Below are 13,628 nucleotides of genomic sequence, written 5' to 3'. Positions count from 1 at the left end.
ATTCAATGCAGAGAGGGCCTACTAAATTGCTGAGAGGACGCAGGCGTCATTTATTTTGGTGTTCAGGACAACCCTGCTACCTGTTCTAGGAATGCCGAACCAGGGAAAGGATTGTCTATATGCATAACCACACTTGCATACAAGTTGACTCCACTCACTAATTTTGTCCCTCAGGAAAATGCACTCAACATACGTACACATGTATATGTTATGCGTTTTTCTCTCGCCCTAGGAAGCAAGACAAAAGAAGCTTCAAAACTCTTTAACATTATTCTTTCTGTCACATTGTACCAAGACATTCATCGTTTATGAGAAAAAAGGAAGTAGAGGGGGGGGGGGTCAGGAAATGATGTAGCAGAAAAATTAACCACTGAGCCGAGGGTTGGTGTTGAGCTCACTGTTACTGCTTTAATTTTGTAATACATTGTATGTGCCTGTATGAGTCTTCAAGGTTGCAGGAACCTTACTTTAACATGCTGGAATAATTGAGCAATGGCTTGTGGCTCTTCTCATTGAACATAGCATGGAGAGCAGCAACGTGGAAGTTCTGCACTGTAGCAAGCCAGACAAGTACCAGCTGCACTTGCATGAGAGCTGCGTCCTGTCACTCAAGTTTGCCTCCTGCGGCAAGTGGTTTGTCTCCACGGGCAAGGACAACCTGCTAAATGCCTGGAGGACGCCCTACGGTGCATCTATCTTCCAGGTTAGTATATAATTTAAGGTGAAAAAATGGTTCAGTTGGTGTAGACTCGTGGCAGAAAGTGCAAATACAGTCGAACCTACTTACGATACCGGCTTTAACAATATATCGGTTATAACAATGAGAAGCTGCTGCACTAAATTTTTGTATGTTTTCCATAGTGAAACAACCCACTTACTACAATGCATCGATGCCGCATTATCGGTTATAACAATGAAGTCTGTCTGACTGGTGGGTGTCTGAGCTGAAAGGTAGTGAAATGTGAAATCCTTGAAAAAAAAAAAATTAATAATTCAAGTCGCTGCATGATGGGCCGCTGCTCCAACATCCGCTGTGCACTAATTTTCCAGCCATCTCCACGCGGCTCTCTCCCATCGCCCTTCCACCCCTCCGAACACGAGGAGGCTGCGCCCATATCTCTACGCTGTCCCACTCTCCGCATGGACAGTGCCAACTGCACCACAGGCAGATTGCCCGCATGTTGCTCGCTGGCTCCTCATTCAGCGCAGTTCTGCAAACAGCTTAATCGCTCGCGTTCGTCTTTGTTGGTTGCGTCAAAGTCGTTCCTGGCCATGCGGTTTCTTAGCCTCGCTTGACTCACCGCCTAAACGGAAGATGGCTGATCCGCCCACTGATTATCGACAATGCAGGATGTTGCCGGTGAAAAGAAAGCGCACGGCTATAGATTTTGAAACTAAGTTCTTCTAACCAATGAGACGATCGTCGGGAACATGCTTGCATCAGATAGCGACGGCAACGACGGTAGTGATGACGCGGTAGGGCAGGCTGCCTCAACGTTGTCCTCACAGGAGGCTTGGCATATGATTCAGTCCCTCTGGGGCTTCGTTTTCACGATGAACCTTCCGCTGTACTTCGTGGAGCACTTGAATGCCTTGGAGAAGGATGTCGGCAAGCTCCGCGTAAAGCATGCAAGGCTGACGGACATAGGCTTTTCCCGTGCAAGCTAGTGAGAAGTATGTGGCGAGATGCTTGTGGCGAAATGCTTGTGACGATCTCTACTCAGCACTTCTTCTGGATTTCTCGAGCTGACAGGCTGCTGTGGCAGCCTTCGAGCAATTTCTAAAATTCCCCTTTTGGGGCCACCAAAGCGATGCCTCAGCGGTGCTCACGTATTGCTTGCCACCTGTGACACCTCTTTGCAGTTCTTATAGGAGTGCCATTCTTTAACGCCGGCAGCTGCGGATTGTTACATGTGATCGGAGCGCTGAGGAATCAGTTAAATGAGTGAACACAATCAGCAGCTGGATGGAGGAAAGTGGAGGGGAGGGGCACTGGCCTCCCCGCCATTGTAGTATTCTCACATCAGCTATGCCATCCCCTATTTTGATTTTTTTCGTGCAACCCAGTTATAACAATTATTGGTTATAACAATGGAATTTTCGTGGCACTTGAATATTGTTATAACTGGGTTTTACTGTAGGTGCATCAGCTTGTCTCTTTGTTCTGCCTTTTGATTGTGAGTTCGCTTAAAAAGGCCTTGAACCACTTTTTATCGAAGTCAAGAAATGCATTTGAAGTTAAAATATACTATTTCAGAAATACTTTGCTGCGTAATGTACTTCAGTGCATTCAGCAGAATCAGAGTTATTGGCAGTCAAACTTCCCCTACATAGTGCTTCCACTCCTCTTTCAATGATTTGCGCTGTGAAGGTATGGTCGAGCGGGGTGTGCCCACAACGCTCCACCTGCTGATGTGCCCAGCTCAAATTTGATTTTGGATGTTCACGTAGACACCACTACCGATTTGGTGGCTAAAATGCCCCAAACGTGGTTTTCCTTAGCGAGTTGTAGTGCGCTCAGCCAGCGGACTTGTCATGGCACTTTGCGACGGCTGCAATATCTACGCTACGTGACAAGTAGTGCGCCACACGTACATTTGCTTTGTGCACGATCGGGCTTGAGTGCATGCTCGAACTCGTATGCTCCAGCCTGGCCGTGCTATGTGGTGCAGACCAGCTTCATCCTGCCCCAGCTTGACTGATGGGTAGTAGCCACATACACCTTGTGCATATTGAAGTGCAATCAATAGGACAATGGGAAGCGATATCTGCCAACGCATCTAACCAGGAGCAACCAGGAAGGAGTGAGCGTGCCCTGGCAAGCATGCGTGTGGTCTGACCTTAAGTTACGCATGGTTCGAGGCTAGTTGAGTTCAAAACTAGTTGAAATTAACGAGACCCGATGGCTACACCATCGCTAAGCAGAGTGACCGGTGTTTAATTCCTATGCGGGCGGCCACAGTCGAGCGTGAGCAGACAGTAGTCGACTGCTTCTGCAAGTATGTAATTATTATCGAAATTCGAAAGCAATTTTTAGCTTACTTCAGCGTGTTTATTAAACTGCATCAATAAATATACACAGTAACAGTAGGAAGAAGTGCACTGATCCAAACACCCTTCTTGATTGAAGTCAGCTGTTGGCCAATAGCAGCAGCTTATGGAAATCTGCTATATTCCTAAATAAAGCGTCCAGAAAAAATCGAGGAGTAGGCTTCCATTGAAAAGAGAGTATTTCACAAAAAGGTGACTTTGCATTCTGCTTACAAGCTCCACACATCACTCACAACTGCAAAATTTGGCTTAGATGTTCACACCAACATATGCTATCTATCCGCAGTCTATGTTTTTTCACTAAGCCCGAGAAGTGGTTTAGGACTTCTTTAACTCAGTAACACCTCAAGTGTTCTTTTTCATTTTAAAGCGTTCTTTGTGAACCCTCCTGAATTTTCCTGACTGCGGCTGCTAGGTGCGCAATCATGAAATCAGCCAATAATGTTTTGTCGGCAATTGCTTTCGATGACGATGTTGCGGATGTAAGAGCAAGCGACTGTTCACTGCTTTTCACACGAGGTTGTTAATTCCCTGCTGCCTTCAGTGCAATAATATTTGGCTCACATGTTCACGAAGAGTTAACAGATTGGCAACGTTTTTCTTACTATGTTCAAAAAGTGTTTCAAGGCCCCTTTAAAACACTTGCCAAATAAAAAAAAAAGTTTTTAGTGGGGCAAGTTAGAGGGTATGCAACAACAAAACTCGTTTCAGTATTTCTTTTTAAATATCTGATGGTTTGGTTTTATTTGTTGTTTGTTTTCTCTTAATTCTAATACTGCCATCTCTTCTTCGCATGCATCTGTTCTGCAGTCCAAGGAGTCCTCATCAGTGTTGAGCTGTGACATCTCTTCAGATGACAAGTACATTGTCACAGGCTCAGGAGACAAGAAGGCCACTGTGTATGAAGTGATCTACTGAGCACCCACTATGCCCCGTTGTTCCTAATGTGTTGGCCAGCACAGTGTTACAGGGCTGCACACACTGTACAAAGCAGAGATTTCTCATCTGCCCCCTTTCTTTGTTTTGGCAGAGAACTGTTTGTGGGGTGGCTGTGAGTGCCACTGAAACTGAAACTGAACCAAGGACTCTATCCTGAACAATGGCTTTAATGACAGCATGGTCAGCACTCTTGAGACAAGCTGTGTGCTGCCAATCCTGCATGTTGCTGATATTGTGATCATGACCAGTTGACTGTTCCTATTGCATTGGTAATGGCATTGTGGTGTTTAGCACATAATTAAGTGCTTTGTTGGTGCCCATGCTGAAGAACAGATTGTGAAGAAACAGATTATTGCAATGAACATTATGGCCTCCTGCTATCACGTGTCGAGGATGCTGGAATGCTTTTATGGTTGGGAGGAGATGCAGGGAAAGGTAGCATTTGTTACTTGCCTACCACGATACTGCCCAGTCAGTGTCTGCATACGACAACCATACTGAGGACCTTGGGGTAGAACAAGTGCCCTTCCTGCTCTCCTCTTCGAGTTTCATTACTGCCGCTGCCATGTTCCGCACATACCCTTAATTTGAAGGTAATGAAAGCTAAGTTTATGGGCATTACTTTCTGTGCTTTTCCCACTAAAACTTGCATTAGGTGACCGTTTGGGATATGATGTCGTGCTCAATTTCTGCATTTCGCCTCTGGATAAACTCTATTCAAGTGACCAGTGCAAATGCAGACAGCCTTCTGCTGTGCCATGAAGGAACATGTTGGCATGTAGGCTTGGCGAAGTTGGTAATGAACTTTTCTTGTTTGAAAGCTGGGCAAGAAACCTCTCTTGGTAGTTAATGAGTAAAGCTCATGGGTACAACACTGATTAAAATTGACCACTCTTATTATCCTTGTTTACTTCCTTCAACTGGTTGGCCCAAACAAAGAAGAAGAAAAAAAAAGAAACTGTTCCATGACTAGGCCTCTGGCTGCTGCATATCACAGCTTTGCTGAAAAGCACACAAAAAAAAAAGAAGCATTTTTGAACCTTTGCACTATGCCAAAATTGTCTTTTGATTCATCAGATTGTTCAAGCTTGTCTACGAAACAACTCATGAGACCATTAGAAATATTTCTCTTAGTTTGATGCTGTCAATCTGTGACACGGCACTGGCTTGTACTAGCAGTGGTAGGGCTGTCGTGTGTGAAATAGAGTCCTGGTTTCTTTTCTAATATAACATCAGGAACTACACCATCACTTCATGAATCATGAATTGAGTGCACATATGTCTATGTTGGTGTGTGTGCGTGCGTGTATGAATTCTCATTCAGGGATGGAGTATACCTTGATGGTTTACTCTTGGCTACCCTCTGCACTGTAAATAAAGATGTTACAGCAAACTTGGCGCGCTGATGGTGTTTTTGTTGAAGTAGGTTGGAAAAAAACTGATGGTGTTCTGCATTCTTGTTGGAGCTACCAGCAACAGGTTATGAACATGGTCTGTATGTGAATGCTTTGATAGAGGTGCTCCTTTTTGATGTCACCTTGGAATAAAAGGGAGCATCAGTGCCAGTGTTTTGCCCTTGGGCGATGTGCAACACTCTTGCCCTGCGTTAAACTATGAGGGAAGGTTTCTCCCTTGTGGACAGTGCCATCAGGGCACCATCTGAACAAATTTCTTAGATATTTTTGAACTGTACACCATGCTGCCAAAGTATGGCGGACTACTCTGGAACAAAATTTACATTGTGAATCTTGTGTTCTTTCAATGGCTTTGAGAAGCCATATTTGGGGTCTTCTACAATTTCATTTCGGTTATCGCATAAATGGGCTACTATCATGTCACATTTGCAGAATGCTTTGGAATTTTTCAAACACATTTGCTGTACTTGCAGCAGTACATTCTCGGGCTTATCTGGTACTTGGTACTACGAGAAATTATTTCTTGTTGAATAAGTTGTACTGTAAAGTTTAAAAACCTTGACTTGTTGCTGACAGAAATAAAGCATTGAATGCAATGTTTGCAATGATAGGAAGCCACTCATTTTCTTCTTGAAACAATGGTGCTCATCAATATGCATCTAGTCTGTTGAGTTTGTAGCTCTGTGTGGTTTGCACAGTCAATTTAGGTTCATTGGTGAAGCAAAAAGTGAATAATTAATGAAACAGATTGAACATCCACTCTAGAACACGTTCGTAAATGTTATCCTTTCCGTGCCTCCATTTGCAGGAACTGAAGGTTGAAATAGCTTTTTTTTCTTTTCCATGTGCGACTGGCCTGTAACCGATTTGTGTTTGTTTTTGGGCTTTTGATTTGATGTCTCGTCTCTGTGATCTCCATCATTTATGTCCACGGTGGCTTAAAGTATACACCAGTAGGGCCAAAGCTTAACAGTTGCATTTTCTTGCAGGAAAGTTTGAATAATTGCTGAATAAAATTTGTGTCCTATGATGAGTAATCTCAACTCCCAAATTGTAAAGCTAATCGTAGACTGCTACGATTTCTGTGACAAGTTTCTATCCTAAAGATGCACAGCAGTGTACCAATAAAGGTGTGCAAAAATTGGTGGTTGACAAAAATTTATGCCGAGGAAAATGCCACTCTTTTATTGAATAATTTGTGTGATTACTATCAACTCTGGTCTTGTGAACTTGCACAGACGTGCACAAAAGAGTACTGTAAATAGTCCTTTTTTGACACTTGATATAAATGAGGAAGGATGGATGTTTCTGCCTCCTGTATTTTAATTTTACTGCTGGGATTCTGATGCGACTTAGTTGCTGTAAATATATGACATTTGGTTTCATAAAATGTGTTTGCACAAAAGCTGAACTTATGTGTCCTGCTTGTTGGAAAAGTATTTTGCACACTGGTGAAGACATCCTAACTCTAGCAAACTTGAGTCTGCTCTGGAAAGTTTAGACGTAACAGTAGCAGGGAAGGCCATGTGCAACAATAGACTTGGCACAACACACAATACTTTTTAGTTTAAATTTGATTCATGCAAGCGCAAGTGCATAGAGCTGCTGGTAACTCTCAAGGTTTGCAGGACTTTCATTAATTTGACATATATTACTATAAAATTATACATGGGTGCTGCTTGCCCCGTTTCTCAGCACTATTTTCTCAACACTGGACACTGTGCGACTCGCTTAATGGTGTTCTTATTCTGAAACACTGGCAATTTTCATTGGTAAGCTATGTGTGGAAAAACCTGCAACATAAGTACTGGGACATATAGAAAATGCTCATAAAGTCCTGCAATACTTATTCCGGACACTTATGATTTAATAAACAATAGCAACGAAAAAAAAAAGTGTCAAAGCTGTTCTTTTCATCCTTTTTCGGCTGACACTTGGCCGAAACCGAAACTGAAGCCTTTCAATGATGGAGGAACCGGAAGCGGGTGATCATCTGCCGCTGCCGCCCTATCACGTTTCAGACGAAAACTTGCGGGATAAAGTGTGTGGAAGGGCCATCCATGGATAGAAACATGGCAGAAGCAGCAGTTGAAACGCCTGCTGTGCGATTTTTCTGCCACAAATGTAACCAGGAAATTAACCCCGTATTACCGGTAAGAACGCTTTATCGCATGATAAAGTTCCTAAGGCTTTACGCGCGCTGACTTTCTTCGGCTGCTAGCTTTATTGAGTATGCGTCTAGGCCTAAAATTACTGTCGCCGCTGCTTTGCGGTGATGCTTAGCGTCTGCCCAATTACAATGCGACCATAGAAATGGGAAAGCAAGCGCTGAGACGTATATTTAAACTTGTTTCTCTTCTGTAAGAGCCGCATCATGTGCTGCCTGAATTCGCCCACAGACGCATTGCAGCGATATACCTTTGATTGTGCTGAGATTTTTGATTAAACCTGCAGGGATAACCGGTGCAAAAGTGCGCGACTACTTCGTTTACACGTTGTACTCGCGTCTTGACGTAGCTAACGGAGCACCCACTTGCTCGTCGTTTCAGTGGCAGGCTTCTGGGGCTACTTCGTGGGGCGTAAGAGGCGCCAAGGGCGACCTGCGCAGATTCTAGAAAGCGGTGACGCTTGGCAGCGCAGGCTTGCTGGCGCATTTTCTGGCCTACACTGTGTGCATGCCGGATTTGGAAGATCGCGCCCATAGTTCAACGCTGTTGTTCATGCTTGTCTTGCAGGAATACATTTGCCCCCGGTGTCAGTCGGGTTTCATTGAAGAATTGGCGCAGGGTCCCCCGGATCACTCTATGTAAGTTTTCTATGCTGACAGGCTACTTTGTCTGACAGGTCGCGTACGCTGAACCGTGCGCGCTGGAACATTGACCCCTGTACCGTTCATAGCGCTGTAAACGTACACGCTAAGTTTCGCCTCGCGGGGACAAGTTTTGTATATGAGCCAGGCGCGGCTTGCCTAGCCATCTTATAAAGTCCTCGTTCACATTGGAAGAACAAACGCTAGTATTGGGCTTTAAACTTGTTTACACATACGAAGAAGTGATGTCGCAGCAGTGCTACTCATTAGGGCATAAAACATTAAAAACATGCCCAACAGTACTTTAATGCTAAGCTTCTGCAGTTGCCTTAAATTTTGCTGACTGTATTGACTCATCTCGACCAAAAATTTTGTTGGAGGAGGAAAGGTGGGTTTTGAAATTATGTGCAGTCGTTCTAACAGTTCATTGTGCAGTGGCGTCATTCTTGAATTTTCGCAATTATACCCTTAGTGAATGGACGAGAAGTGTCGAATGGGTGGCATTTTTCATATTTGGTGCTTGCATGAGCACAGAGTATCAAATTTTGTTGAAAAATTTACACCTCATTTTTCTAAGTCGTCGTGTACGAAGCAGGGAGACTATGTAAGTATTCAAACATGGTAGGAGGGCACAGTACATGACTTGGAAGTTTTTATAAGGTTCCCTTCTTTTGCAGAGAGGACTCTGATGATGATTTAGACCATGCTGCACAATTTAGAGAGGTGAGTTTGTACTTGGTGCAGTGCACGTGATTGTCTTTGAAAGATACACACCTCATGTTTATTAAAGCAGTCCACAAATTCTGTACAGCATAAATACCAGGGCTGCGAATAGGCGCGAACGAAAAAAACTGCAAAAGTTCATTTTATGTTGCAGTTTGAGCTCCTTTTTCGCAGATGTGTTGATGGTGTTCACATATCTGCCTTAGAAAGCCAAACATTTGTGTTGTTCCTTAGCATGCATGCGAATGCACTGCCTGAAGTTCATGCATTACATTATCCAATGCTGTGGAAGATGCTCATGTGTTCCGAGAAAGACGTAGTTGTGCACCGCATTAGCTTAGGGGCTGTGGCATTGTGCTGCTGAGCTAGATGAACCTGGGTTCGATCCTGGCCATGGCGGCTGCATTTCAATGGGGGCAAAATATGTAAATGCCCATGTACTTATATTTAAATGCACATTAAACAACCCCAGGTGGTCATAATTAATCCAAAGGACCTCACCATATTGTGTCTCATAATCAGATTGGTGATTTGGCACGTCAAACCCCAGAATTAAATTTTTAATATTTATACATATTGATAGAACCGGTACCTGGGGACTGCAACTAGCAGCCATCTGTGTACTAACAATCTGTGTACTGCTCATCAGATCACATTAATTAACGAACTTGAATCAGTGCAAAATCGCTCTGTTTCATCTTAGCTAAGTACCATCGCACTGCTAGTGTTACATTAATGAAGAGTACCCTTCACATTCCATTATTATCTCTTCACAGAAAAGAATCACGCATTTCCCTTTTTAATAAAATCTACTACCACAGCGCATCTCTTCGCCCTCTTTGGATCCAACCTGCGCCTTATTATTCGGCTCGTCGTGACCACTTGCATAAAGTTAACGTACCTCGTCATAACACCGTCGCATGCTCACAATCATTCCTTCCTAGGACTTCAGTCGACTGAAATAATCTACCTACATCATTAGTAAGCATCAGTGACCCCACTCGTTTTAAGAATGCACTAATCAACATAAAATAATGTATGGTGGCAAATGGCATAATTATGTACTTATTCGTGAACATTGTCTGCTTGTTAGTGTATTCTTTCTGTATTTTCATGTTATGTAATTTGTTATGAATGCATTACTACTTTTTTCATATTGCTGTTGTTCCTTGGAAATTCCTTGAACTAATCCTGTATTTTTTACTCTTGGAATGTATTCTCGCCCCCTCCCCTCTGCAATGTATGATTATGTACCTTGAGGTTATCACAAATAAATCAATAAATAAACCATCATTGCAGCAGCCATAATTTAATGCAAAGATTGTAGAGGGAAGTGTGGTTCTGAAGTTTAGTCACTAGGAGACTTGCACATAGTGCATGCATATATTGTCATGTAGTAGTGACGGTGAAGAAAGCAGCAAACCTGGGAATGAAGTAACTAGTGTTTTATTGGGCGAACCTGTGCCCTCATAAACAGGCTACACTCAAAGACTGGCGATAGCGGCGAACGCAGTCAGTGGTCGTCGAAAATCCGATCTGTCGGGTCAAGTGCGTTGGCTTTTATACTCGAGTCGTCGATGGTTCCAGAGTAATTGGTGGTGCCCCTGTGTCTTCCAGAAAGTTCTACACAATTCGCGCCGCACGTGCAATCAGATTACGCAAGCTTCGGTGACAACAGAACCATCAATATTCGAGAAACTTCCAATACATGCGGGTACTTGCTGCGCTGAATGATAACATTTGTTAGACGGTGAAAAGCACTCATCCCCAAAAGATAAACAAGTCTACATGTCAATGTTTACAATTTTCATGGATTCGTTAACAACGCACATCAATGATTCTTTTATCAATTTGGTTCTATTGCATGGCATGCTCAACTCACAACTCTTATATTAGAGTAGGTAAATGTTTTACATTCACAGTGAAATTATTTCGTTATGCAATTTGTAGTGCATTAGTAAGTCCTAACACCTTATTTTGCTTCAAATGGTCTGGAAATCATCAAATTGTAGAATTCAGAGTAATTGTTGCCATGCAAAGAACTCATGATAAACAACACTTTAGAAACGTTTATAAGAATGCACCAGATTGTCTGAAGCCAGAAGGAAGAAGTTTAGGCAAATCTGTGTACTGCCCATCGCTCCCATACTAACTGCCTTGATGGCACATGCAGAAACTAGCAACAGATTTCGCTTAAGTAATCTTAGTCTGAAACTCTGTGGCAATGGTAGGGCAACTTACAGTGCTGTTTAGGCTCTGTGACAGCATCAGCCAATAGGTTCACACAGTGTGGAAAGCTGAGACCGCTGAACACTGCAAGATATGGTGTGGTCGTTACATGCTTTTGATGCTGTGCAATGCTGCCAGGAATGTCTCTTGTGGGTGTAGCAGAGCTGAATGAGGCTGCAGCGAAGCCCTGTGGAAGTGTTTGTTCACCTCTTTAACTACCCGCCGTGGTTGCTCAGTGGCTATAGTGTTGGGCTGCTGAGCATGAGGTTGCGGAATTGAATCCCGGCCTTGGCGGCTGCGTTTCGATGGGGGCGAAATGCGAAAACACCCGTGTACTTAGATTTAGGTGCACGTTAAAGAACCCCAGGTCGTCAAAATTTCCGGAGTCCTCCACTACGGTGCGTCTCATAATCAGAAAGTGGTTTTGGCACGTAAAACCCCATAATTTAATTTTAATTTTAACCTCTTTAACTGGATTCTGCTTGTAAGAGAGGAGCTGAGAGGCAGATAGGCCGATCACAGTAGCTGTTGATTGTCTACCGGTTTTCTCTTTTTTTCCCTCCCAACGAGGGAAGAAAAAAAAAAGATGAGAAAAGAAAAGAATGTGTCAGTTTAAATGCAGTGACTGTTTTGAGATATGCAGCTAGATACCCACTTGTGCTGTGCAGCTTTGGAACAGTACGATAATGGATGTGCTGCGGAGACTGGATCGTGGTCCTGGTGGCATGGTGGAGGATAACCTATCGCCAGATGCACCGTCATCGTCAGCTTCGGACTCCATGGTGCGGCGGAGATCACCGGGCCGGGCGGGCCGCAGGCCACATCCTGAAAGCCAGGGGAGGCAGCCCCTGGAAGGGTAGGACCGTTGTAACCATTCTTGTGTGTGGTAGGGCAGTGTAGCCATGTTTAAAAAAATTACGTAATATGGTGTGTAATACATAATTACGGTACATAATATAGTGGTGGAACAGCTGCGCCAAACTGCGCCGAGAACAACCCTTTGTGCCATCGTGTGCCAAAATGTGATCTTAGTGGAAAATTGCGCATGAGCTTGCGCCAAAGTATGCATAAAAACGATACCCTAATTCTCCTCACACGTAGCTAATTGAGCTACGTGCGAGGAGAGGGAAAAAAGGTGTGAAGTGATGCGGCGCTCGCTCTTTGCCTCTTTTCAGTGAGCGCGGAAATGCGCTACGAAAGCAGCAGCGGACAGCCTGGTTGATAGAAGACAGCGCCGACAAAGCGCAGTGTTCTATCGCTTAAGGTGAAGCCGCAAACTTTGCAATGCCCAAAGTGTGAGCTCGCACAGGAGTGCCGTGATGTGATGGCTGCAACCAGGGGCCATGCTGATCAGTGGAAAAGGCGGGCTTTGTGCGCCTAGGTGAAAGCCCTGGAACCAACACGGTGGAAGGCGCTGACGTTACCAAGCTCTGGAAGCATGTTGCCACTGATGATGAAACAGGTGGTGCTTCAACGGAGGAGTTTATGAATGCAGATAGTGCTGCCTTGTTATGTGAAGAGATGTCTGACGAGGTGATCATAGTTGTGACAGACAGCTACGTGGTGTGACAAGGGCAACTTGCTTTCGCAGGAGTTTCAGGCTCACAACGGTGGTGTCCAGCTGCTGTGCGAACACTAATGGCGATAATTAAGCGTGCATGAAATCAATGAGCGACTTGGTTGACAACAACACACTTAGCATGAACATTGGGGTCGGCATCAAAGACGGGTCATTGTCAAGGGCGACGAGATTGACAATGACCCGTCTTTGATGCTGACCCCAATGTTCACGCTAAGTGCATTGTTGTCAACAGAGTTGCTCATTGATTTCATTCACGCTTAATTATTGCTGTTAGTGTTCGCGCAGCAGCTGGACACCGCCGTTGTGAGCCTGAAACTCCCGCGAAAGCAAGTGTGGATTTCTGACCATTTCAGTGCACCAAATGCTTGATATACGCAGTTTAGAGTTATGTATAAATAAAAATTTTATTTTTGACAGGCTACTTTAATGCACACAGGCTATCTTTTAGTCCAAGCGGCAAATTTGGTTTCAGAGCTACAAAGGTATGCTCGGCAGCTTTCTTTATGGCAGTCCAGATATAGCAATGATCGCTTATAAAGATTGGATTTTTTGTTCTTCTTGATATTGTAGTGGACAGCACTCATAGAGCCCCATGGTGGAAAAGACTGAACTAGCGCCACCAGGCATGTAGGCTCGATGATGATAGCGGCGACATCAACGCAGCCACCTGATAAATAAATCTCAATTCTTTGTGGGCCTTCTGTTCCTACAAGTTGGTGACCTGGACGTGATTCCACCTCACAACTGCATATGTCTACCGAGTTTCTTCTCGATGCCATGGAACCGGCTGCCGCACAACGACATCTCGAAGAAAATGGAACGTCTTCCGTCACCACACCCAAACTTCCTGATTTCTGGCCCTTGGACTGTGAACTTTGGT

The 13,628-nt window shown here is 44.1% G+C and overlaps 2 protein-coding genes across 13 annotated transcripts in view; both read left to right on the top strand.

Moving 5' to 3' along the window:
* The window catches only part of LOC142575238 (transducin-like enhancer protein 4), a 114,765-nt gene extending 107,949 nt beyond the window's left edge, over window positions 1-6,816 (top strand). For all 11 annotated transcript variants that reach the window (XM_075684416.1, XM_075684414.1, XM_075684410.1 and 8 more), the window contains 2 exons: window positions 523-703; window positions 3,862-6,816. In XM_075684416.1, the coding sequence (XP_075540531.1) occupies window positions 523-703; window positions 3,862-3,969 (289 nt within the window). In that variant the 3' untranslated portion in view covers window positions 3,970-6,816. The remainder of the gene's footprint in view (window positions 1-522; window positions 704-3,861) is intronic.
* A 605-nt stretch (window positions 6,817-7,421) lies between these two features.
* The window catches only part of Iru (E3 ubiquitin-protein ligase Iruka), a 39,622-nt gene continuing 33,415 nt past the window's right edge, over window positions 7,422-13,628 (top strand). For both annotated transcript variants that reach the window (XM_075684421.1, XM_075684420.1), the window contains exons 1-4: window positions 7,422-7,558; window positions 8,141-8,211; window positions 8,892-8,937; window positions 11,835-12,022. In XM_075684421.1, coding sequence (XP_075540536.1) covers window positions 7,466-7,558; window positions 8,141-8,211; window positions 8,892-8,937; window positions 11,835-12,022 — 398 coding nt within the window. In that variant the 5' untranslated portion in view covers window positions 7,422-7,465. The remainder of the gene's footprint in view (window positions 7,559-8,140; window positions 8,212-8,891; window positions 8,938-11,834; window positions 12,023-13,628) is intronic.

The sequence above is a fragment of the Dermacentor variabilis genome, chromosome 3 (genome assembly GCF_050947875.1).
Source record: "Dermacentor variabilis isolate Ectoservices chromosome 3, ASM5094787v1, whole genome shotgun sequence".
NCBI classification, from domain to species: domain Eukaryota; kingdom Metazoa; phylum Arthropoda; class Arachnida; order Ixodida; family Ixodidae; genus Dermacentor; species Dermacentor variabilis.
This window is presented reverse-complemented; position numbering and strand designations above follow the sequence as displayed.